At 41.0% G+C, this 25657-nt stretch overlaps 1 protein-coding gene across 4 annotated transcripts in view; it reads left to right on the top strand.

Moving 5' to 3' along the window:
* The first annotated feature begins 567 nt into the window (after positions 1-567).
* Positions 568-25657, top strand: part of LOC126895584 (polycomb protein Scm-like) — a 26968-nt gene continuing 1878 nt past the window's right edge. Inside the window, exons 1-3 of one of the 4 annotated variants that reach the window (XM_050667608.1) lie at positions 568-1039; positions 9620-9965; positions 11639-12335. In XM_050667608.1, coding sequence (XP_050523565.1) covers positions 895-1039; positions 9620-9965; positions 11639-12335 — 1188 coding nt within the window. In that variant the 5' untranslated portion in view covers positions 568-894. Of the gene's footprint in view, positions 1040-3089; positions 3108-5715; positions 6414-9619; positions 9966-11638; positions 12336-25657 lie in introns of those variants that run through there. The other 3 variants (XM_050667610.1, XM_050667611.1, XM_050667609.1) reach the window with 3 other exon arrangements.

Here is a 25657-nt window from a genome sequence, read left to right as displayed (position 1 = left end):
TATTAAAAACAGTGTTTGATTTAAAATTTGCTTTACAAAATTTTTACGTATAAAAAAATGCACATTTTTTGATCGGTCATAGGAATCTAATTGGTAAATGCTATCGTTTATGAAACTCGGCCTTATCACAATATATAACTCAAACAGCTCTTCGCATTAATCAACTGGATTGATTAATTTTTTTTTTTAATGAAATCAATTAGCTGGAACACGGCGAGCTGAAGTAAGCGGTTCGGTGTGACGGTTTACCCATTGAAATGGTCACATCGGTATGAGTGTAGTGCAAAACGGCTGTGAGTTGGACAGAGAGTAAAGAGCAAGGGAATTTTTATGAATGACTGTCGGCGGTAGTTGTCCTCTTTGGTATCTACGGTGAGTACAAGCGTCGGAGCCGGAAAAGGGGCGCTTGTCTAAGGCGGCGGGGCATCGTCATCATCACCTGATGACCACTGTACTGCGTTTAATAGCCGCAACGCGACGGACGGCGCAGGCGCACAAAACTTACAGGTGCCAACCGTCTGTGCACCGTGCTACCGCCGCCGTCGCCCCTGCTGTCTGCTGTGCCCCGGCCGACGTGCGCTGTCGTCAACGGTCAAACGTCCTTGCCGCGCTCCAGTTCGTCCGCGACTCGCCGCGCGTCTGGTCCGCTGTTGCGTTGCATCACCTCTTTTGTTCCGATCGATCGTTTTTATTATTTTCAAAAAATCATTTTTTACTCGAATTTCAGTAAAACACCTATATTTACTGCGTATTAGTTTGAGTGTATTTAACTTTGTGAACACTGTCGGTTTTGTCTCGGTCCACACTAATTTTTACTTGTTCTTAATTAAAAATTCATTTTTTCGTTGTTTTTTGAATTTCAAGTGAACCGTGGACTAACATGACGGTGGTAACATGATGCGGGATTTGGACGCATCCAGCCCCGTCGTCTGGCCTCCATGGTGTTATTCAGGTAAATACCAAAATTCTCAATGGCTAAAATTGCACGATATTTTTAAGAAAATAACGCGGAATCGTAATGACACGGCCTTCAGAAGAGGTATTTAGCATTTTTTTAAAGAAATAGTTCATGTTTTTACGGATGTGAAATTTATTAGACCTGCCACAGTACTTTTGTACAATAACACTGCAATGAGTTTACATCATAAATCGCATTAGGTTTTATTGTTTTTCGAGTGTTGTGTAAGATCAAGACCTTTATAAATGCTGACCCACTACGACTGGCAGGTCGTATAATAAAAACTATTTTTGTATTCCAACAATTTTGATTGCATAAGATTTGTTGTTTTTTTCAATTATCACTCGAACACCGAATTTCAACTAAAGCAAATGATATTACGAGCCGGCCGTTGAAAAACATTTAGTTTAGTTTTATTTTAGCTTCACTTGTACTCTCAGCAAATGGGAAAAAAATTTCATTATCTTGTGACCCTCCGACTCTCAATTATTACGCCTATAGGGTCATAAGTTCAACAGCCTTTAAGTGTTATTAGTTACAGATATCGTTTGATTCGTGCACGTGTATATGTGTTTTCTAATGAAACAGACTTTTATTTACTACTTCGTACCTGTAGTACTAAGTAAATGCTTCGTATTTACATGTTTCCCCGATGGAAACAATTTTAAACAACAAAAATGTTGTATACCTACCGAAAAATACAAACAATCAGTTATTTACACCGCTTTACTTCAAATAATAGTCACATAAACGCGTGTGCTATTGAAAGTACTTCCCGTTAAAACTAATATTTCGTGTCGTCTAACTATATTTCTGTCAATAAACTCATTTGAACGGCTTCGATTTCATTTTTGTAAACATTGTCATGAACAAATGAATACCGTTCAGTAATAACGTTTATGTTGTGTATGGGTAAAAATAGGCCGTCCGGAGAATATAAAACATCGGATGAATGGCGGAGCTATTTGTATGATTATTGTGTGTACATAATTACTTTATTTGGACTCTGGTACTACTAATACAATACCAGAATAATTATAAACGTTTTTAGAGTAGTTCGCGATGTGTTGGCTTAGTATGAATTGGCAGAGATGTTGAAGTTGTCAAAGAAGTTATGTCGTGAGTTTCAGATGAGCCGCGGACCACGACGAATCGCACTTAAATTTATTTTGGGTATTACAGAGAATTGCATCGGTTAATTGAGACCCTTACTAACATTTTCAGTGATGTGTTAAGAAAATAAATACGTTGGTCGGAAGAACGAACGAGCGCATCGCATATTTTTATGTTGAATCCTTGACCCGATAGACTTTTTAAACCGTCACCCGGGTGACACATGACCCAGTTGACCCGACTGTTATCGACACACATACCCCTTGTGCTGCTTGATGACGCAAATCATTTAATTAGAGTAATTATTAGAGGCGATAACGCGCGCGGCTGTTGTACAAAAAGAAGTTTTTGACCTCTCGTTCGGTAAATCTTACGAACGCATTGAAAAAAAAAACAACACAAAGTTTTAACCTCTACGTTCTATATATATAATAAAATCGTAAAGCGTATATTTTTTAATAGTAGTAGTAGTAAAAGAATCTAAAACGCGCATATCAAGCGTTTACGGTTTATTTTGGTAATTTATTTCACTGTGTAACTGCTAATTAAGACGTCATTGGTGTAACACTTTAACGTAACAATACCCCCCCTCCTTACCTCCTTAATGTGAGCGATTTATCTATGAGAACAAGTAGGTACACTCTATGGACTTGACACCGAGTCGATAACCTGGTGTGGGTATTATTTGAAATTCGGACGGTTTTGTTCTGATCGAGTATTCTCGAATGACTTTAGATGAGTTCAAATCGCTGGCTTGAAAAAAATGTAAAATGAGTTTGTATAATATTTTACTTAGTGCATTCTAAAAGAAGTCGCAATAAAAGGAAGCATTCGAAAAAATTGACGGTTCAATGAAAACGAAATGGAAATTCATCAACGACGTGCAGTCAATACAATGGCGATATTGCGACACGGATGTCCTGCAGAATGCAAGTGAATTATACGAGCACAGAATAGTAATGAATCGTCTTGGTGACAAAATCGAATTCTCGTCAGCCCTTTTGTGGCGACAATGCATCGGTACTTGCGTTATTCAGTATGTCGGTCCAACTCCCCCGAGCGGGACAATTAAAAAATGTTATTTGACGTTTTTTTTTTTTTTTTGACAGTAACGCTTAGTCATCGTGCCGCCGAGGTAGTTTAGCCAATTAGACCCGACGCATATTGTTTGTTCTACTAGAGGACTCGTCCGGTCCTTAAAAGTCCGCCTCTACGGATTTCTACAGCTGCGACCAACCGATTCATTTATTCGTGGCGCTTAATCACATTATGTACAATGTGTTACAAGAACACTCGACTTTGCAAAAAACAGACACAATATCTTTTTTATTTGTTTTTATTTATCCACTTCGACATACGTATACCTAAAGTGCTGGTCTATTAATACATGTTATACTAACTATACCTCACCATCAAGTAATTCTAAATATACACCCAAGCCAAAGCACTCTGCGGTCAATAATTTATAAACGATTCGTTTTTGTAGAGTGAGCGTTGAAAAAGTAATTATAAAAAATAACCCCGTCCTATTTGATGTTCGGCCAAATGTATTTTATCAACTGAATGTTGGTTCGGTCTAAAGAAAAACACTGTTACTCTAAATGTTAGGATACTCGTTAGGAGTGAAAAATGATACCGAAATACGCAAATATCAGTTGACCTCCGATTGACCCGTACGGATTTGTGACAGTATAATGAGATTAGTAGTGTTGTTCAGTTGGCCTAAGTGTCAATATAGGAAATATAACTGTATATACGTGCGGTGTATGTAATCGTATTAGTGATCAACGGAATAATAAAGAGTTTAGTGATAACCTATCGACATACCCTCGCCGACGATGCGAACCTTCATCATTATAATAAACGCGTAGTCATAAAAAAAAAATAAAACCATTCAGCAAATCAGAACGCTGTCGCCGATCGAGATGTGAGGATTTTTTTAAATAAAAACTATAATATATTCCTATTGGTATCGTGCTCGGGTCGTATAATATTTTTAATTTAATGACGAGCAGAGAAAAATGTTGCGGAATTCCTAAATGCACACACGAGTGTCAGTGGTATAAACACAGGCGCGCAAACATGAAACTGGGCACACACTGGCCCGACTGGTCCTCCGGCAATAAATACTCCGTTCGATGGCACTTGTTTTACCGGCTACTTGCGTTTACAACCGTGTCGACTCCACTTGCATCATACAATTTTTTTATTGTTCTCCAAAACGCACACGAGATGCGTAAGAGTGTTTTTTGTTTCGCGTGGATCTCGTGTTGTGACAGGCACCGTTCGATCGCGGACACGCGTCGTTAGGGATTGCTTCGACCGGAGTGTAATTAATGTCCATGTAATTAACAAGGACTAGGCCGTCGACGGCATTACCCGAGCAAAGTCGTTTCGCGGACTACGAGTCGTGTAAGCCGCGACCGATTAGTCTTTAGGAGTGATACGGTTTTTTTTTTGCCGACGTATGCCGTCCGTTGGATCGGCCCAATTGCTCTAAACCGCGATACACTCTAAAGGCGATAACTCTGTTGACAGAGAAAATCGTCCGTTGCGGATGACTAGATGTTATTGTAATGGATGTATCGCGTTCGGTCTCTTACCAGCATTGATTTCCGGCTTCAGTACGGTAAACAAACTTATGTATAATTCATCAAGATTACATGCATACTGTAATTTACATTTCACGTGTGTAGTTTTATTTTTAAGTGTTGAGTAAACCGTTTATACGGACTCGAGTGCCGGACCCGATGAGTGATTTATTATGCACGGGAGGCGAACGATAACGAATGCCAAAAGCGATTGCGGTCAGGAAATGAGCAATTAAATGGATCTGGAGTAGCTTGCGGTTGGTGGAATCTGTGTATAATTAGGCGCCGGATAAAAATGTCCAATAGGCCAATGCATTCTAATGAAATGTTTGCGTACATAATTGCTCGTTGTTATTGCGAAGTTGTGCAGAGTCTTTTTTTTTTTAACCGCGACATAATTTCGGCTTTTCCGACATTTAACTGGATTCGGATAGCTAAACAGTAAGAGGCAAGAAAAATAAATTCAAGTGTGTAATTGAAACGAAGAGGAACCTTGCGGATTACCGTTAAAAATCGTTTGTTTAACATCACGTGGTTACGCCGAGATAGTAGTGTTTAACGAGCCGCGGTCGTGTGGGCGGCAAGAGTATAAAAAAAGAGTGATTACAATCCATTTAGTTGTGTCGTCGCGGCACTCGAAATGAAATTCATCGAATTCGACAAAGATTGATAATGACATGAGCTGTAATCGTGACGAATTAGCAAGTGGTCCGTTCGTGTGCGGTGACCGGCATAATTGATCCGCTGCAGTAGTTCTCCTTGATTCGATTAAAAAACCGCCGCGAAAATAGACCAAGTCGATTGTAAACACCGAACACGTCGCCGTTATATTAGCAATAATGTTTTCATTATTATTATTATTAGTAGCCATCCAAACAAACGACGACCGAAACACCGTCGGCGCGTGCAATCGACTTAAACGTAAACAAACATCGAATACGAAATGATAAGCACAGTGATAGCGGACGCGACCAGTACAAAGTGTACTTTGTGTTATTGCAGTTGTTTTGCACGTCGGTAGCTAATTTTCGCATGTTATTTATTTTGCCTTGTATTCCATTAAATAAAAAACAGTTTTCTTTGTCTATTCTTCAGAGTCATAGTTCATCCTTACGCGTGTGACATAAATCGCGTTCTTTGCACGTTCAAAGCATTACCAACTTAACTCGAAATGTTCGTCTGTTTTAATTACTGCCGAGAACTGTTAAATATTCATGAATGGATTTTGTGTCGAGTCCATATAAAAATATGCGCGTGGTGAATTGCGTTGTTCGACACGAGTTTCGTGTAAAGAAACGCTTCATGTCTCAGTACCGACCGCGTGTGTGTGTGTGGATTTTTTAATTAAGCGTTACGGCTGTATTGCGGCAAAACGGTTTGATATTGTTGTGAACGATGTTTGAATTTTTTTTTTTTTGTTGTGTAGGCATATAATACCGCTTTTTACATATGATTACTTTTTTCGCCAAAGACGACGACTCGTTCTACTTTGTGAAAGCGTATCGGTCGCCGTAAGTAACTGCGGCGGCGGTTCATTGACAACAACACAACAAAATAATATAAACGTGAAACTATTCGAAAACGAGAGCTCAAAATCAGACCGATACAAATTTTTTTTTTTATTCTCTCCATACACCTCTTCTTTTTCTCTTCTCACACGCGGTTAATGACGACCATAGAACGCTGTGCGTCCGTATGGCGTTGTGTTTGTATCATGACACTCGCTGGTAGCGACGAAACGGTTCGGACCGGTACGCATTGCACGTAATTGTCGGCCATTATTCTTTATGCGCGATAATACATATAACTGGTGTGTGATTTTTTTTTTTTTATTGTTATTGATTTATCGCCACGCTCTCTCTGATTGCGGAGCGTCCCAAGCGAATTTATATTTCATCAGTGTGTGACTAATAATCGCCGCCGCGTTTCTTGTAATAATCGTGAGAATCCGGCAGAGTTGTGCTGTTTTTTTTTTCTACTACCGTTGAAATTCAAATCGAATTTTACCGGCAAAGTGGTAGCTCGTCGTGACTTAACCTCGACGTACGTAAACACAGTTCACGGGGTCGTTAAACAATAGTATTTTGTGTGTTCGACGAGACCCGGATATTGCGCTCTCTAGCAAAACGTCATTATACAATTCCGTATGATTTAGACGACCCGAAGAGTCGACGAGACAAAGGTCGGCGTTTTTTAACGGCGCGGGTAAAAAGTCAATACGCGCGACAGCTTTACAGCGACTGTTCGGTGTGTTCTCTTTTTCAATTCGCGATTAGGTGCGCATGCAATTTCAGAAGGTCTTGTGACATTTAGCACTTTCGCTTGACCCGCAAAGCCATTTCGGCAAAACCGTTCACACTCGAAAAAGTGTTACAAAATTCGATAAAAAAAGGATAATGATGTCGAAAATTAATGTGGACGGCGACCGGAATTATTTTCTGCTGTTACACGACACTGTTCTCGTTTCGTCGTCACCGTTGGCGACAACGTTGATCTTTAAAAAATATAACGCACTTTTTTTTTAATGTCTTTAGTGAATTTTTTCACGGTCTCGTTTATTGTGATTGCATTGCCGTTGCCAACAATAGATGTGTTGTAGTTTGTATTGGCTCGTTATCGTCGGCGCTATCGCACCAGTAGCAGCAGTAGCTATTAGTCGCACGGACCGCGAATAATAATTGTAATACTCAAATATAAAACGGTATCGTCAACGGTTACCATTACCGTAATTTTGACACGTAGGAATGTCGCTAGAAATGATAAGGACAAAACTGAGACGTAGTTAGTCCTACGCCAGCCCGACTACTAAGATGTCGCCATAATTTTCAGGTGTGACCTGACCACTAACTAACATTAATAAATCCAACGTAAAGACGGACTGGTTATATTCTCTGATATTACCACGATATCAATGGTTATCATTAATATTTCGGTGCTCTTTGAGCAACACGGCGAATACGGCCGTGTGCCGCCCTCCAGTCTTGTTCGATAATTGATTGCGTTTATTACCGTGTGTCAAAGTTCAAGCTCACCGTAATATATTTATGTGGCAGTCAACACGTCTCTCTCGTGACGCTAATTTCCCGGGCATGATATTATCATTACATCGATTGGCCGCGTACAACAGCGCGGACGCCAACCGACAGCCACACTCGATAAAATTAACGCGGTCGTTAATATAAAGGAAACCGTAACGACGACACAGCGGTGTGCGGCAACCGTAAGTGTATTGTAACTCACGGTGTTCTATTGCGCGGTCGATCCGTAAGACGGTATGGCATTTTTCTCGGTACCGTGTGCGTGCGGCGTACGTTGTCATTATGGCAGCGATAATTTTTAGAAATTTGCGATTTGCACCGTAGACAATCGAGCAGATTGCCTAGACAAACGCCTTGCGTGTGTGCGGAATAACTCGCGTGTGACCGCTACTGAATGACAGTCTGCAAGGACACGGGTTTCTCACGTGTCTGTTACTGCGAAAACATTGTGCCGTCTTATTTGACGTTCATTGTTCCTATTTGACCGCACCTTTCCTCAAGCGCTTTTCCGCCTGTAATACAAATTGGTCATGTACCGCCGGCACTCGTGCAAAATGTCAATCGCTGGGTACCGTTTTTCGAGGTCGCACAGTCTGCCGGGTTTTGTTTTTCACGAAGGAAGCCTTTAAGCCACAAACGGGGGGATACGGTCGGACGACTCCCCTCCGGATTTGTACAAAGTAGATATTGCGTTCGAAAATATTATTATTCCTGGAAATTTCTGCTCCGCCGTCGATTGTCAATAGCGTTTGGGTTCCATACTGAAAGCACGTGCGGTAGGGACAGCGACGGTAGTCGTTATGCCAAAAATGTAATTGTTATTTAACAGCTAGTGGAAAAAGAACCGTTTAAAATGGCAATGCTTTGATTGAGAACAGATTGGTTTAATCAAATTTCAGCACGTTTCGGAATTGAGAAATTTCACGGTTCAGTTTTCAGGACCAAAGCCGGTTGGATTATAATGGACAACGGCGCGTTCCTATTGTGTGTAATGTTTTTTTTTTTCGTTCGGTGTAAACGACCGAACGGATTGGCTCCAGCCCAACGTGAACTGTTAAAATGAAACGCTTCTCCAAAAAAAAAACACCTTAACGCTGGCAGAGGTGCGCGTAGGTGGCGTTCACACATCATACGGTCGAGAAACGGATGCGCTGCCAAAAAAATAAACGAAAAAATTCGATGCACGTCGCCGACGTGTGGGATAACGATGATCCGGAACTAATCGAGATCATAACAATAACGATTCCTTGTTGTCGAAAACGACTGAAAGGCTCCACTCTGCACGGCAGTCCATCGTGGCCCCTCCTCCTAGTCGTCACCGTTACTATCTCATCGCGAGCCGCACATACGTCTCTGTTATTGTTTCGTTTTTATTTTATTATACTGTCAACTATGATTTTGTGGTAGCTGGGGGTCGGAGACAATGCACTGCCGCCGACGTGGGAGGTGTGAAATTTCTCAATTCAGAATAAAGTAAGGCGGGGAGTACTTTTATTGAAGGTTTATTTTTTGATTATAAAAACATAAAATTACAATATTTGAGAAACGATGTCATGAATATAACTGTTTTACATTGAGCGGGACATCAAAGTTCTGATATTACTTTATTATGTATCAACAATGGGCGTTATTGATTTTTACTATGCCAATAATATTGCGCTGCATTAATTGGTCAGTAGAAATCGCATATATCTCTAGCCAATAATGTGAATACCTAATTTTGAAATCGAAAATAAAATCGTTCGCACAATGTTTGTGTTCGACTAAAAAATCAAATATTTTAGAAACTACTCACAAGAAAAGTTGTGGTAACTGTCGAACCTTTACATTGTTTTTGACCGTTTAAAATGAGCAACGCACTAAAGTCGCGGTACTTATTGTACTCGTTGAGAATTTAATCTCGTGTTGTATTTTTGCAGTGGACATCAAAAGAGACATCGACGCATTTGGTTTGTCGAAGGGCCGCCGTCCGGGCGTCGCCGGCATGCAGATCGAGCATCCCATCAACAACAACACGTCCAACACCAATAACAATAACAAAGTGGCGGCCGCTGACGTGAAAACGGAAAGGCTGAGTCCGGCGGCGGCCGGCGATTCGGCGTCGTCCCGTAGCGGCACACCGTCTTCCTCGTACCCGGGTACGCCTCCCGGTTCGGCGGCCGCAGCCGACCGAGTGGCCAGTCCCGCGCCCAACCCTCTGAACCGCAACTGCAGTGACCTGATACGAAGTCTGGCCGCCAAATATCAAAACGCCAATTCCAGCGAGTAAGTTCATTCGAAATTAATTTGCACGTGTTCCAGTGAATAAATTTAAAATGTTACCCGTGTGGGAGTTAACTACTAGAAAAAAATATTTACTCGCGTTGCACGTACAGCAGCACAGACACAAGTTGACGTTCAACAATCGAACATTAAAAATAATGGGCTGTGTTTGCACGGAGTTTTATAGTGTTGTTGCGTTTGCATAATGGCAACGAGTGGAAAAAGCCATCGACTGGGTAATTAAACAGAGTCACATAAACGTTTTGATACACACGTACGATAACAAGTGAACTAGAGAACGGCCACGAATGCCTTCCGCTCTGGTAATAAATCAAACCTTTACCTGGCCTACGAAAATACGTAAAATTCCGTATGATCCGTCGAAATAGTTAAAAAATAAAACGCAGTTGTTAAAATATTGTGTCAGCCATTCGTTTTTTATTTGACTTTCACTCCTTACTGGCCAAACGCAAAATATCACGGGACCGCCGCGTTGCCTACGGGAACCTTCAGCGTTGGGTTAGCCCCTGGGACAGGCGTCGTACACGTGAAATGTGCAGAAATTTTATCCGTGTGAATTCGATGGGATCCTCTCGTAATCGTTTCGTCACTCGATCAAAATAAATTGTCGGCTCATCCGATAGATTACAAGAATTTGTTCCTACAAGAATAGTAATCACGTTACTCTAAGTGTACGTACACTGAGCGCATTGGTATTTGTGCGTTTTGGTACAGTATTTCCACTGAGAACGTCCCCCCCCCCCCCGTGGGATGCACGACGAGGATGTACTCGAGTGGTTCGTCGGCGGTGGCATTCTCACGAAATCAGCCGTGTGATTACAGTCGCCCGTGTTATTATAACAGGCAAACGTAGTGGCCGCCTAGTAATCATGACGTTACTGAATCCGCTCACACCTGTTACGTCGAACGTTTTATTACGAGCAGTGCGCATCGTGTACACTTTTTTATTGGTTGACTGTTGAAATTTTTATTTATAGACTCGTTGAACGATCGCGTTAATCGTTTCGTTAAACGCCGCGATTCTATTAAAACATCAATGTGTGTGATAATAATAATTACACACTGTGCATTAGACGGGTGTGTGCTCAGTTCTCGCGTGTTGTTAATACCGTACCTGGTAATATTTTAGAATTTCCAGTTGTGACTATAACTTTGCTCGTAGCAACTCATTACCATCGATTTTTAACCAGTAGATCAGATTTAACGATAAGAAATCCTTGGAAATATATGACGTGATATTGTTTTACTGTACTACGAAATACAGTTTATCTGTTCGAAATTTCCGTGTCGATTTCTATTGAATGTACTGGAAAACTGATTTAGAAATATTTAAAAACACTAAAACAGGCGATGACATTACCAGATGATAAGGTCTCTGGGAGTATTCTTCGGTCGGGGGTCAGTATGCGTTTAGCGCTGCTGATGGTAACTTTGTTGCCGAAACACGTATACGCCAAATTTTTTTACCAATTCTTGTGTTCATTCGAGTTAAATATTTTTTGGTATTACATTAATATTTATAATTTTAAATGAAACCCTAAAATAAACATCATTTCAACTACAACTAATTATAAAACGGTGTCAAATATAAATATAATTTTTTCGTTTTAAACGTTTTGATTCGAATTTTATTTATCATTGATATTTTTTACTAGGTATTCGTCTTCACGGAATGGATTGCACATGGGCTTTCTGTCGACGGCGGGTAAAGAACACGGTGACAATCTTCTGCACCCGGCATTCCCATTCCTTGCACCTACCATACCGGGCACCAGCGTGCCCATGTTTCCACCTATGATGGACATGTCGTCCACTCAAGCTCTTCTGTCCATGGTGCGGTCGTCGCAAATCGACGCTTTTATGAGTAAAACCGGCGGTGCCACCAAGCGATCGAGTTCGTCTTCATCCTCGTCGTCCAATCCTCACCTGCCTTCAGAACAGAATCCTTTGGACCTGTCGTCGTCCGGTTCATGCAAAAAGCCACGCAAGTCGGCCGGCATCAGCCCTTGGGACGGCGCCGGTTCGTTCGCTGACACCTTTCTCAACATACCCGCTTTCAGCATGGCGTTGCAAAAATCTCGAGAAAAAGCGGTCGGCGGTAATGGCAAGCGGCTGGGAAGCGTTTCTCCAAAACCGGCAAAATCGTCGTCTAAACCTTCGGCGTCCGGTTGTCAAGCCGCCGCCAGCCGGACGTTGCCGTGCGTGTCTTCCTGTTCAACGGCATCGGCCACGACCACATCGGACAAGCACACGTGTCCCAACACGGCCGAGAAATCTGCAGTGGCCGCTTGGACTGTGGACGACGTGTGCGATTTCGTCAACTCCATCGACTTGTGTGCTGAATATTCCCAGGTAAATAATAATAACGTTTTTTACATGTGTATTTTAAACAACTCGAATAGATTAACTCTTTTCGAAACGTAAAAAAAGCTGCATTTTGAACCATTTCTAAATTTTATTGGCGAGTCATGAATATTCAACAAAGTTCGTGCTACTTGTAGTAAACAAAAAGAAAGTACGTTTGTACTCGAGAAACATCTTGGGTATTATTAATAGCTCACAGTGAATAATTATTTAATAGTCGATTAGATTGCGCGTGTACGATAATTGTATGATTTAGGAGACATTTGTACCTGTACTCGATACGTTTTACCGTAAAGCAATTTGTTTATCTTATCTGAGCGTTTATGTGCCTACGACCGTTTGCAGCAAGTTGCGACGTAACGAGTAATGTGTGTAGTTCAGACTTTACCTTATTATACATAAACTAGACCGGAATGGTTGAGGTGCACCTTACAGTTACCGCCTTATCGAGGTATTTTTATTTTCGCCAGGCTTTTTAGATTGATTGCACAGTTTAGATACGGCTCAGTGGTACACCTATTTGTTAATGCTGACGCCTTTCCGCAATTAATCCTACGCACGCGAGACGGTAGTGCGCATTGTGAACAGGGTGCGCGTAGGACGTCGTTTAGTTTCTCACGACTACTTAAACGGCATATGTTTTCAATGGCTAATTCGCCTTATAGATTTTTGCAGTCTTCCGTATTACGTGACAAATGAAAAAGCGCACGAGTATTAAATTAGATTAAGGAGATTAACGAATCGGTCGGATTTTTATTTCAGCCAAAAAACACATAGCTGTTCGCGTGTATTATGAACTTTTATGGTATCGTGAAATAGGTTTACTGTTCTTCAACAGGACTATGAAGTGAATTCATAAAAAAATTTGGTATGAATTAGTAATGCGACAGTTGAAGTTTATTATTTTTTTTTTTATCCGACTCCGAGTATGATTTTGCCAAATTTCGTAATATCTTTTTTTACCAAGTCAACAGGTTGTTTACTATTCAGTTATGCGACGATAAGTGCGAACAAGCGTGTTCATAACGTGTTTTAACTGCGTTCTCTGTAAGTTTGGTACAATTTTAGCGAACGCGGATAAATTTGCCCACGATCCGTTTCGCAACGCATTAAAAATAAAACAAATAAAAAGAAAACGTGAATTTATTAGTTGGTTTTTTTCGTGCGCTCACTAATGTCGTACGCTATCTCGTCCGAAAAATCGCACAACATTGTGAATTTTGCGCAGTCGATGGTGATGGGACTTGGCGTCGCAACCGTGACTGGTCCAAAGTCGGCGTCCCGATGTTGTGTAACGCACTTGCGCAAATTCGTGGCCGCGTCTTGATTGCTCGGTGGGTACTAATGGACGGAGTTAACACAAATGTCACTCGGAGAACGGTCCGCCACAATGCAGTCGCTCATATGAGATTTTTAAAAACGGTTGGTCGCAACCAACGAGCAACGTTTTTGGAGCGACCGCATATGATGTCGTGCAAATGAAGATTTAACAGCCGAGATAAGTATCGGTTAGAGCGAACGGATTTTACGATTCGGTCACGACAGTTTATGTACACGTATATCATACCGCGAACGTGTGCGTGTGTCGCCTATGGGAGACGTTAACGTCGTCGGCCGCCGCGGTTGCGAAACGCTTCGGGTCGATTTTCGTGCTCCGATAGATCCACAACGGCGGCCGCGTGCTCCAGATTCACACAGTGTAGCGGTCGCCGACACACAATCGTAGCGCATACGCCGGTGAAAGGTCATCGCTACTACAATACCACTTTATGTATATGGCGAGGTCGGCCGAGAGAGAAAACTATCAACTAGTTTACCGAGTTTTGTCCCTTTTTTCCGTTTATGGCGACAAGGACGTGCCCGATACGCTCTCCAATGCTCTGCGCACCGCTACCAGCACATCAACCAACCTCTTTCCTTCCCCGTCGGCGCGCTCCGATTGCGGTTAAATCGACGCGTTGAACGAGTTGGGTTTTTATTGATATTATCGATGGGCGCGCGTCGAGTTTGAAACGCGGCTTGAAATTGGCGGCCACACGTTAAATATTTGAGCGTTATCGATCCGCGTGATCTCGTCGTTTGCTCGGCACATAATCGGCGCCAACAACCGAAGAGTAGCCGAATTTTCCATTCGGTTTTATCGCCGGCCACGTTGCCCCGTCGTACTGCTGCGACTTTGTTCGGCTAACGAGTTTAGTATCGTCCCCACCGCGAATTGTTATTCTCCTCTATAACGCGCGCGTTTGTGAATTTCGTGTTTTTTATAGAAATCCGCTTGGATTTATACACTCCACTGGATATCACGAGATTCGATCTTGTCGTTAAGTATTTCGAACGCCTTGCGGACGCATCCGGTTGTCCGGCGCGCGGTCGTTATCGCGGTGGAAGTCGTCCGGCTCTCAAATGGCTCCGCCTAAGAACTGCGCCGTTAGTGTTGACTTTGTGTGGCGCAGAGCATTATTTTTTTGTCCGCGTCGTGATCGGTTCGAATGTGTAAGATTCCCGAGATCCTCTTGGAACTATTCATTAAATATCTTCATCACAATGGTGGCCGATTAAAATTCTTTCTCCGGTCGGGAGGCGTTCCAGACGTGACAAAATCGGTTTGATAATCGGCGACGTCCGACGTGTTTTTTGCCTTCAGTATGATAATCACGCGGCAATAAAAAAGTAATCGTCGAACGATCGTGCTGGAAACCCGTCGGCTGATACGATCGTCTTGAATCCGAACGGCGGCTGTCTCCGAACACTGTGCACGCGCTCGCTGTAGTCGAGTACTATACTGTACTGCGCAGGAGGACCGGGTTCGTGATCGCAGATAATTGGCCGGACCTCGTTGTGTCATAAATCCACCGGGCAATTGAAAAAATAAAAATTGATGTATTAATTGCCGCCGATTAACGGTCAATGCCGGCGTTTGTTATTATTATTATTGCGCTAAAAAAACGGCTCCTTCGCCACGGTTGCCGTGGCTCTTCGTGACTCGCTATTTTCAGGACTCTTATACCTGTCGCTCGGCTAATGGCGGGGGGGGGGTCACCGTGTAGTGTCATCGGCGTTGACCCCAGTGAATTTCACCGGTTATCGACGTGTATGTGTTTATAATACCCCGAGCGCCGTCACGATCGCGCACGTTGATTAATTGACATCTTCATACGTTCGCGAACTATCGATTAGCAGTCCTACGCATTGTTGTTAACGCTGAGAGAATACTCCGAAACAACAGCTGTAGGCGACGGCGCTATTATCGCAGTACAAATTGGCCGGCCGACGATGAAATATTAAAAATTGTGATCCGCGTATCATTTTTCTCGAGTTCGTTTCTAATTGTTCTCTAGCGTGTTTAGCGCCTCATAAACGCTAAACGTGGCGTAGGAGTAGTCGGGTATTGTTTGTTTTTTGGTCATTTTCAATTAGCAGTGCTGAAAGTGGCGATTTTATCGCATGTATGAAATATTACAACAGTAAGGCTGCTAGTGAAAAAAAAAACGTGCTATTGAGAAACCGGCAAAACGCTGTAAAGACTTACAAAGCTGCTATTTATTTCATAAAAATGTGAAACAAAAAACTTTTTATTGAATTCGTCATGAACATTTTTTTTAACTAATTGCGTAAATGACTAATTACTTACACAGGTACTTTTTTTTTTTTTTGAAAACGTGTGGTGATAAAAAAATCTATTTTACTTGACAATGTTCTTAGTGCGACTTCTCTAACGGCGTGTGCAAAACACGTCTAACAATGTAATTTATGGAGATTTACTATGTACGCGCAAACTTGCTTTTTTTTAGCGTCACCATTACAATTGATCGACTGCGATGATAACTAATGAATTCTATGGCTGATAATTAAACATCGAAATGTGATCGCGTTTCGGGGTAGACGAATTCGTGTTATATTATTTATACATTTTACTAGCCACAACTTATTATTATTTAAGCGACGTATCTTCTTTGTTGGCCTCAATGAATAATAACCGTTTTCTACGAAACATTTTGTTGGGTAAAATTAATTCGTTGACATTAATAGCTAATGTAAAATTGTTATTGTGGAAACAAATCATCTGGGTAATGACACTTATACATTTGCCATTATAATCTCGTATACTAATCGCGTACTTCCTACGACCGCTAAGTTTCATAAATTACACTCCACCGGCGACGACATAAACCTTATGGTGTTTTCCACGCGAATGATAGATGTCTATATTATCGTGATACTCAGTACTCTCACAGATCGCAACCGAATTTTATTACATTCCGGTCAGTCATAATACGACTGACGACTTCCGTTCTGCGTGGACTTAAACAAACGCTCCGGACGTTCTTTCAGGTACATACGACCTCCGTGTCTCGAATAGGACGTTATAAATCACTCCGATCATGTCCTCGGTGAAACTAAACATGATGTTCGTTTGACTGCATTACGTACGTTTGGAAATCGTTACACACATCATTTCATCGAGTCTTTGGCGACACGAACTCGCCATCCGCTAAATGTTCGCGACCGCCGCCTGTTTAACACGAGTTCGAAATGCTGTCCGGGTGGTCTTCTCCGCCCCCTCAAACGATTCAATTACACCGTTTAACGATTCCCGCGCGTCCAGATAACGCTGACGATTATTTGGCCGATAGGACGAGGAAAAGCTCATATGCTCATGAAATCACAGTGTAGTTTTTTAATTTATAACGTGTCCGCTTTGCTCGCAGGAGAGAGACATGATATAAAGAAGTACGTAACGTCGGTACGGACGGGCAGTCGTATGCGGAGCACATGAAAACACATAATTGTGCTGTTACCGTATACCACGTTTAGAGCTTTAGGTGTACGTGAACGTTTAAGTCACGAACCGCGGCGATCGCCGACCGTTGCAGTAGTCATAACGTATCGGTGGAATAATTGTGCCGGGCAGATCGGAGAAATGATTTTTCAATTATAAAAAAAGGGAGTCGTTGGTACTCTGCGGGTGGTGGAGCGGCCAACGATGATTATGTTGTGTAGAACTCAGCGGGAGGAAGAATTATCATCGCCGCCGACGTCATAATATTGTAGTTATTGTTAAGACTGGCCGGGTGGTGACGGACTACAAAAGTGTTGCTCATTTTAGGTTTGCCAAACGCGAACATGGCGACATTGTCAAAATTCTACGGAACTTTTGCGTGTGCGTCAGAAAATGTCAACATTTTACGTGTCCGTCCGGCCCAAGTTTCGGATTTGAATCGAATTTCAATAGTTAAATAGACAGTTGGGTGACACGAACTATTCTCGACCAAGTAAATACGACGGCATTGTGTTAAATACAATCATAGTGAATTGATTTTCTCGGCGGTAAGTCACAGCCCAACTACGTGGTTTGTGACCTCCGCACATTGTGTGACTTTTTACTAGCGGTTGTATAAATGCATTGTTGTGTCATAAAATGTGTCATTAGACGAGTAATAATATGTCATGGCGTGTGTAGTTTATTTCGCAAAACTACCTTTGTTTTTCCGGGACATTTGACTTTTCATTCACTACTCGTTTTCTTTTAAATGTTACTTCTCTACAGAAATAAAACGAAAAAAAAAAATACAGGCTATTAACGTAAAAAACCTTGCAACTGCGATTTGTTCCGCCGGACGGCAGTTGGTCAAAAGAAATATGTGTTGGCAATAGGCGTCAAACATTTATAACTTTAGCTAGTAACGGACTGCGTCAGACGTTTTGGCATACACCGTTTATGTGTTAAGGTTAATGATACAATGATAATTAATTAATAGAACTGATGGTTATTGTCTCACCTTTATAAATGCAACTGTTTAGTAACTATTGCAACAATTTCAAATGTGTTTAGTCGATGTAATTGAAAAAAAAAAAAGAAATCTATAATTAAAAAAGTCTAAAAACACCATATAGACTTGGTTGAGCGTACTTACCAAATATTTATAATAATTCGTAGTTGTTTGATTATTTGCTCGAGGCTAGTGATTTGTTATTTGGAAATATATGGCCTGTAACAAATTGTACATTAATTGGCTGAAATACTTTTTCGAATTTATACATTCGGTATATTTGCGTATCAAGAAAATCAAGTCCAGTAAGTTGATGTCATATTTTATGCGTTGCTTTTTTAAAATTAACTTTGTTTAGATTATGAAGTAAAACGATAAAACTGTACGTAAACTTTTTTTAATTTTTTAAATATGATTCGACATAAATATAATCCGCATGCAACTCGATACATAAATATTAATATAGATAATCGACACACAAAATGTATTCCCCCGGGGATAACTTTCAGGGAGAACCATTTTTGATGGACGCAATTAATCCCGGGCACACTCGGTCGCCCCACTTATTGACAGATACCGCGAAAGCTGTGGATATCCAGATCGTTGCGGCTGTCCTCGTGGAATCCGGCGTGAGGGGGGGGGCAGCAATTGTGGTAGAATGACGAGAGGGTCGAGGCGAGTCGGTGCGGGTCACCGGTGTCGTTTACTATACACGACCGCCTTCGTCGTGGTGCAAGGTCGTTTATGGGTCACAAGTCATTGCGGCGTTTTACCATAATGAGCGCTGCGCCTTTTTTAACAATTTATTTTTTTATTATTATTGTTATTTTTATCGTGACGTCCGCTCCACACCTGCTGCGGTGTCAATCATCCAAGCGCTTATAATTAAGTAGGACGTACAAATTATACACAGTGTTTTAACTATTAAACGCTGGGCGACTGTCATTGTTTCTAAAGCGATTCTCCGCAATGACAACGATCCCAACAACGATATTTGTTTTGTTTTTTTTTTTTTTTGTGAACATAACGAGTACACTCTTACGCGTGTACGATAATTGCTGCTAGTCAACATCCCAATAGCATTTTACATCATTGTTACGGTGGTCCTGGGTTTTATGACTCGTTAGAATGTCTCAAGTTCGTTATAAGTACACGTAAAAATTACAAGGTTAATTGTAATTGTAAAATGTCATAACGTGAACGCGTTAAAGACACTTTGTAGTATATGGGCTTGTATTCGGAACGACCATGACTATAAACAAACCTAGTGTGCTTGTCGTGCAAAACTAAAAACAGACTTTTGAGTTGTGTTTGTATATATATATATACTTAGAAAAACACACACGGGTATTTGCTAGTACTCGGCGGAATTCAAAAAGCTTTTTAAACATAATTTGTTTTGGGCTGTCGATCGCACGCCGTGTGTCTTATGCACTCGAACGAAATCCTCCGGTATTTTACGTTAGTTGACCGAAGCACCTAAAAGGCAATAGTGTCTGCTGCCAATTAAGTATTGCACGTAACGGCCGACGATACTGGCGAGACAATAAGTATACTTAATAATACGGTTAGAGTATTATAATAATACGTGTAAAACAACGGAGTACGCGTATAGTGCACCGTGGGCTGCTGCCGGACGACGGTGGTCGTTGTGGTATACCGACGGAGGTCGGCGGCGGCACAACCAGATTTCGGGTCATTGGGGTCGAACCAAGAGAAATAATAAAATTGGAATAAAAAAACCGTATCAGTCGCCCACCGCGCGATGCCCACGCTTCTTCTGGGCTCCATATTTCGGATTTGACCTCTGCCGCCGCACCGCCCCCCTCCCCACACGAACATCATGCGAGGTTTTTTCACATGTAAACCGCTTTTCACCACTTTTCGTACGTAACCCGAGTATCCACCGACATGCGCCAGTGACCGCAACTGATAAAGGTAGTAGTGGCCGTGTCACGCATACACTGGACCACAAAACCCGTGTACTGTTTTCGTTTCTCTAAAAAATAAAGACATGGCGATACGCGTTAAAAGTGTCGCAATCCAATGCCGCTTGTGCGCCGTACATTTAGACCTCATACTGTCTATCCGCTACAGCGCCGTCAAGGTCCGTTGCGGTCGGAGTAATGGAAAAAATGACCAAAGCACCATGCATGCGTTAAGAAGCATGTGAAAAAACATCATCGGAGACGCAACAATGCGTAAAGCGTCCACCATAGTGCAGTAGCAGATGACGGACATACAAAGAGCAAACAACACGGTATTATATATTATTATATTCGCTCGAAGGTTACCACACCGTGAAAACCAGACGCACCAAACCTTGAACCCCTTGCCCGTCGTAATAGTAATAATACTAATAATAATCATGCGGCATTAAGAATACGCGGCTGTTTTATATTTTTTATACATACTCTCATGTGTAAAGCACATGTTTATACTGTACGCGTTTTTTATCCTTTCACCAAAAATCGCGTCCACGTTTCAGACGACTTTTGAGCGACTAATACTCGTAATTCTCGTTGCGTGAGTGGCCCTACGAGTTATGGTGATACTTTGCACGTATCTTAGTTCGGCAACAGTTAGGTCGAGTGTGTTACAGATATAATATGCAAATGATAGATGGACCCGCTGACGATGTATATATTTTTACTGAATGCCGTCGTAGAAGATCCTGTGCGACAAGCACTCAACACCTACCTACAAACGCGCAGTTATCTAATCGAGATCGTGTCAACTCATTATCATTATTTAATATATTTCCGACTGAAAAAAGTATAATTCTTACGGTGTTTATGGCGCGTCATCGGCTTCCTGATTAACACTCTCAACATATCTCGTATCCACAGGTCGTGTACTGTGTTGATTTCATTGAATTATCAATAAACCTAGTTGTTCGTTGTTGCTCGATTACGTTACACTTTAATCGGTACGACCTTCTGTTGATTATCTAAGGGTATATAAATAAATTGGAATTCCACAGTACTGTAAATAGATATAGTCTAGTCAGCCATTTTGTCGGCGGGTCCCTTGAATTACTGTTGACGAGTGTTCGCGGCTAAAAGAAAGGACGGCAAGAAAGGGTATAACCTTATTAGACAGTATATTGTTACATATACGCTCCTGTAAAGTGTTGGCTGCAATAATAAACGGTAAGGTATTTTTATAAACGTTAAAATATTTTTCACTATCTTTATTATCGTAATAATGATTTATGAAACAGTTCCATCGGAACCGTGTCTTGCTCACAATGTTTTCGCACTTTAAACCATTTTATCGGATTCGTTCGAAATAAATATGTGTATCGCCTTTTTAATGGGCTTTTTCGCGATACTTTCAGTTCATTTCCTCGTTGACATCCCACGCTTTTGGTACGAAACATGTTGGCGAGTAGTCACGTTTGAAATATAATGCGCGCACATAATCGCTAGATGATTTTTTCGTTACATATTTTACAGGTGAACCGATATCCGGTCGACCTCGCTGTGGCAATATATTATTCGTGTTAGAGTATACTCAAACGCCCGTTCGTTGAATTTCTTGAAACATATCGTACCCAAGCCCATAACGTACCAGCGACCACACCAGAAGATGTCACGTCAACCACCGGCCGAGATAAACGCTGTCTCGGGGCGTCAAAAACCAGTCAATCGGTTTAACGTCCAGGCCAGTGGCAATAACAATTACAACGCTTCGTTATAGTTGAAAAATAATACGGGCCTTAAAACATACACGATACCTGAAAAATATTTCAGTGTAGTACTGAGAATATCAATTTTATAGTGAGCCATTACATTCACGAACACCACGGAAATAATGAGCCGATAAAGATGGCTATCGCTCTTGGGGCAAAGTTTCAGAAAACAATAGAATTGTTGCGACGGTTGGGGGGAGGGGAATCGTGAACTGCAAACATTTGATAGTTTTATACTGAAAATTACACGGGCCGACAATTATGGATGGCAGCACCTCGAGGGCCGGCACGCGATCATCTGAGTACCTGCCGTTCGGGTCTGTAAAAAAATTATTGTACAGGTGCGGAGGTCATCGTGGTGTGCGATACATGTGCTGTAATCGCTTCGGGGTTGAGACGTTTGTCGGTGGAAGGATATGGACGGCAATCTGCTGTTTACGACCAGTACAACAATTATGCCGTCGGGGTCGTTTCGGGGTAACGGCGGAGGAAAAGACGGTGCGCTCGAGAGGTGGAAAATTAAAATACTACGGTCGTCACTGTCCGGTGGATTTACGGGTTGATGTGCGCTTAGGCATTTCCTTTGGCCGTCCTCTTGGGCAGCTTAATGTGTCGTATTTGGAATAATAATAATACAACGTGTAACGATTGTAGAAAATAATAATAAGAAGAACACGAAATACTCGTGTGGCTCGACAATACGATATTAAGGAATTATAACAATAAAAGAGAGAAAACATCACGAAATGAAAAAAAAAACTGTTGACCACAACAGGCGGTCGTGCGTACAGCAGCAGCTATGACACAGTGGACCGTGAAAAACGTCTGATTTTACATTTAAACATTTTCTCTGTAATATATATATATATATATATGTGTGTGTGTATTTCTGAAGAGCTGAACAATCATCTATGCAGTACTTAGGGACGACCAGTACGTTAAATGTCACGTAAAATTTGATATGTTTAATGGTCATAATCTTTGTTTGTGGCTAAAGAAACTACAAGAAGCCGTTAAGAAGTCAAGTGTTGTTTGGAAAATCGCCATCTTGCTTGTGGTAATATCTATCCATGTTTTATTGCTTAGTGGTGACAATAATTTATAATCCATTGTTCGATTACTCGCGCCCGTATTACACTTAATGTGTTTATTAACTGTGTAACACCCACACGGATTTAGTTATCACCGTCCTCGACAATCGACAGCATGCGCACTTTTCTCTCAGTCATCGAGAAGAATTAATCAATAAGCTGTCATTGATATGAAATTTAACGAGTTGTAATTTGAATATTTGACCTTAATGTGGAGCAGCTAAAATCTTACAATCTTTTTTTGTCAGTCATTGGCCGTCGAATATCGTATTGTCATTTAATAATAATAGTGTCATTTGGCACAGTGAAGAAACGCACAACTGAAAAACCATACCGATTGTATGTGTAATAAAGTGATTTGTAAACTGCATGTACTAGTTGTCTTTGTTTTTGTGGTGATCATTAGATGTTCATATTGCTTTTATAGTGATATTGACTATCAGCTGAAATGAAGACTAATGTTTGTTCTTCGTGGATATTTGCAATAGGATTTGTATAATTCGATTAATACATTTAGTTAAATATATTAAATGGAAAATTTGTTCGTAATAGTCAACAATATTCAAATGATATTATAATTTTAATGAATACATGAAAACCAACAGTTTCACGATCGGCCTTGGCTGTATTAAATGCCATTTATTTTGTTCGTTTCCATAAATGATATTCTTGAACTATTTAAATGCTAATGTATCTGGATTAATAAATCAAATATATAATACGTAATTAAAAAAAATTGAATGAAAAAAAAAAGCAAATGAGTCATTAAAATATACGATTGGCGTTTTTAGGTGGAATGTAAATATCAATAAAATTATACGTAAGGTAATTGATAAATTCCGTACAGTCTTAGCAAAAAAAAAAAATGGCGACTATACGATGGTTGTTGTCTGTATCGTTTTTATTGAAGTTATTTAGTAGATATTATCAAAGATACGCCTGTTGAAATGAATTGGCAAAGGAGCTCGCGAAACGATAACGGAGGCAAGTGCATTAGTTTGCGTAGGGATCTCTAGCGCGTTGTGTGCACATAAGACCAGTTGGTCGGACAACAACAACTACTACTACAACCGGTTGATGATCTGGTTTTGATTGGGGCGACAAGCGGCAGTGGCCACCGTAGCCCTCGGGCCCCCGCGGGCGGAACAAGAATGTGACCTCCACCTTTTGTCTTCTCCGCCTCCGTACTAGCTAATGCACGGACTTTGAAGAGAACATACAACGGCCACGCACGCCCGGCCGGCCGGCAGTCCTTGATCCCGGCGGGGTCAGTGTTAAAGGTCAGACGTGACGGTTCCATCGATGCGTGAGAGACGTGGCCGTCGCCGATGACTAGGAAACGATCGACTCAACGGTAGTGCTTCGTCGAATAATCGTGAAATCCAAATAAACATATTGCGTGTAATTTAGAGGGACTGTTTGAAATCATAAAACCATTAAAACAACAACCGGTTACTGAGTAATTAAATTGTTTAATTAAAATAATGTGATCTGCCATGTAATAAATAGTCCGTGTCGCATGTATATTTTTCGAGTCGTACTTTTGTATATAATATTTAATCTATAATTGTTGCCTAAAAGCTGAACTTTTTTTTTGTACTTTCACGTTATGTAAATGATATTATTTAGTGTTCGTTAATCTGACCTATCATATTAGATGTGTTGTCCTGTGCGCATTGTACACTCCAGACATGTCTGAAGATGTGATATCAGATAAAAATGGAGCACGGACGTCGTGCTGACCGATGAGATTAAAATCTGAAATTGGCCCAACAAAATCAAGGTGATTTTACTCTCCAGAAACCGAGCGGTTCTATTATGTATTCCATGTGCTGTGTGCACCTGTGCAACTTTTATTCCATTTCTGGAGAAACTAATGAATAAAATATCACATAATCCTTTAAATTATTATTTTATGCTGAACTAAACAAACATACGAATTTTGTAAAAAAAAAAAAAGCAAACGAAGGAAAAAACGCAGCTCATAGAAAACCTCCAAGTCGTGCATCGCGTTGACCTTTTAAGCAGTTATGTAAATAACACCGAGCAACACGATATATGACCCCTAATTTAATGTCACTCGGACTTGGTTTAAATGTGAAAACGATCATGTGATCGTTTTTTCTTATATTGGACAATTTTCTGTGTTGGATTATTTGCGTGTGGACGCCTGACAACATGCAAGTGATACTTTTAATGATTGGTACGTGACATTTGGATTCGTTTTGAGAATAAAGACGACAGTAGTTGTAATTATTTTTATATCAATTGCACTGTGTAATTTACACGTGTGCGGACGGAAACTATTTAGAAAGAAACTCGTTTAATTAGATGGCTTAACGCGAAACGGTCTTCGACGAGAGCGAGTACAAGATTTACGATCACTTCCGTTTGCGGGTCTCGCTCTGAGGTTTTTTTTCTCACTGTCATATTCCACACGAGTATGTTAAATTACCCATCAAAATGATACGCGTGTCGTTTTGTAATTACATTTATGTATTAACTCAATATTTCTCTAAAGGAACGTAGTATCGATAGATAGTATTCGTCATATTTTTCATTTCAAAATGTATCGCGCAAACGAGTGTGTTTTTCGTAATTGAATTTTTCGGATTTCATTTTAAAGAGATTTTTAAATCATCTACTTCTATCTACTAGGCATTCGAAAATAATCACACGCATGTCTCACCCTATTTATTACTTTGGAAATATTGACTAATTTGTAACGAAAAGAAAATAATATTTGGCATACCA

The sequence above is a fragment of the Daktulosphaira vitifoliae genome, unplaced genomic scaffold (genome assembly GCF_025091365.1).
Source record: "Daktulosphaira vitifoliae isolate Bord-2020 unplaced genomic scaffold, ASM2509136v1 Scaffold_1, whole genome shotgun sequence".
Lineage (NCBI taxonomy): Eukaryota > Metazoa > Arthropoda > Insecta > Hemiptera > Phylloxeridae > Daktulosphaira > Daktulosphaira vitifoliae.
Note: the sequence above shows the minus strand (reverse complement) of the source record. Positions and strands in the feature narration are given on the sequence as shown.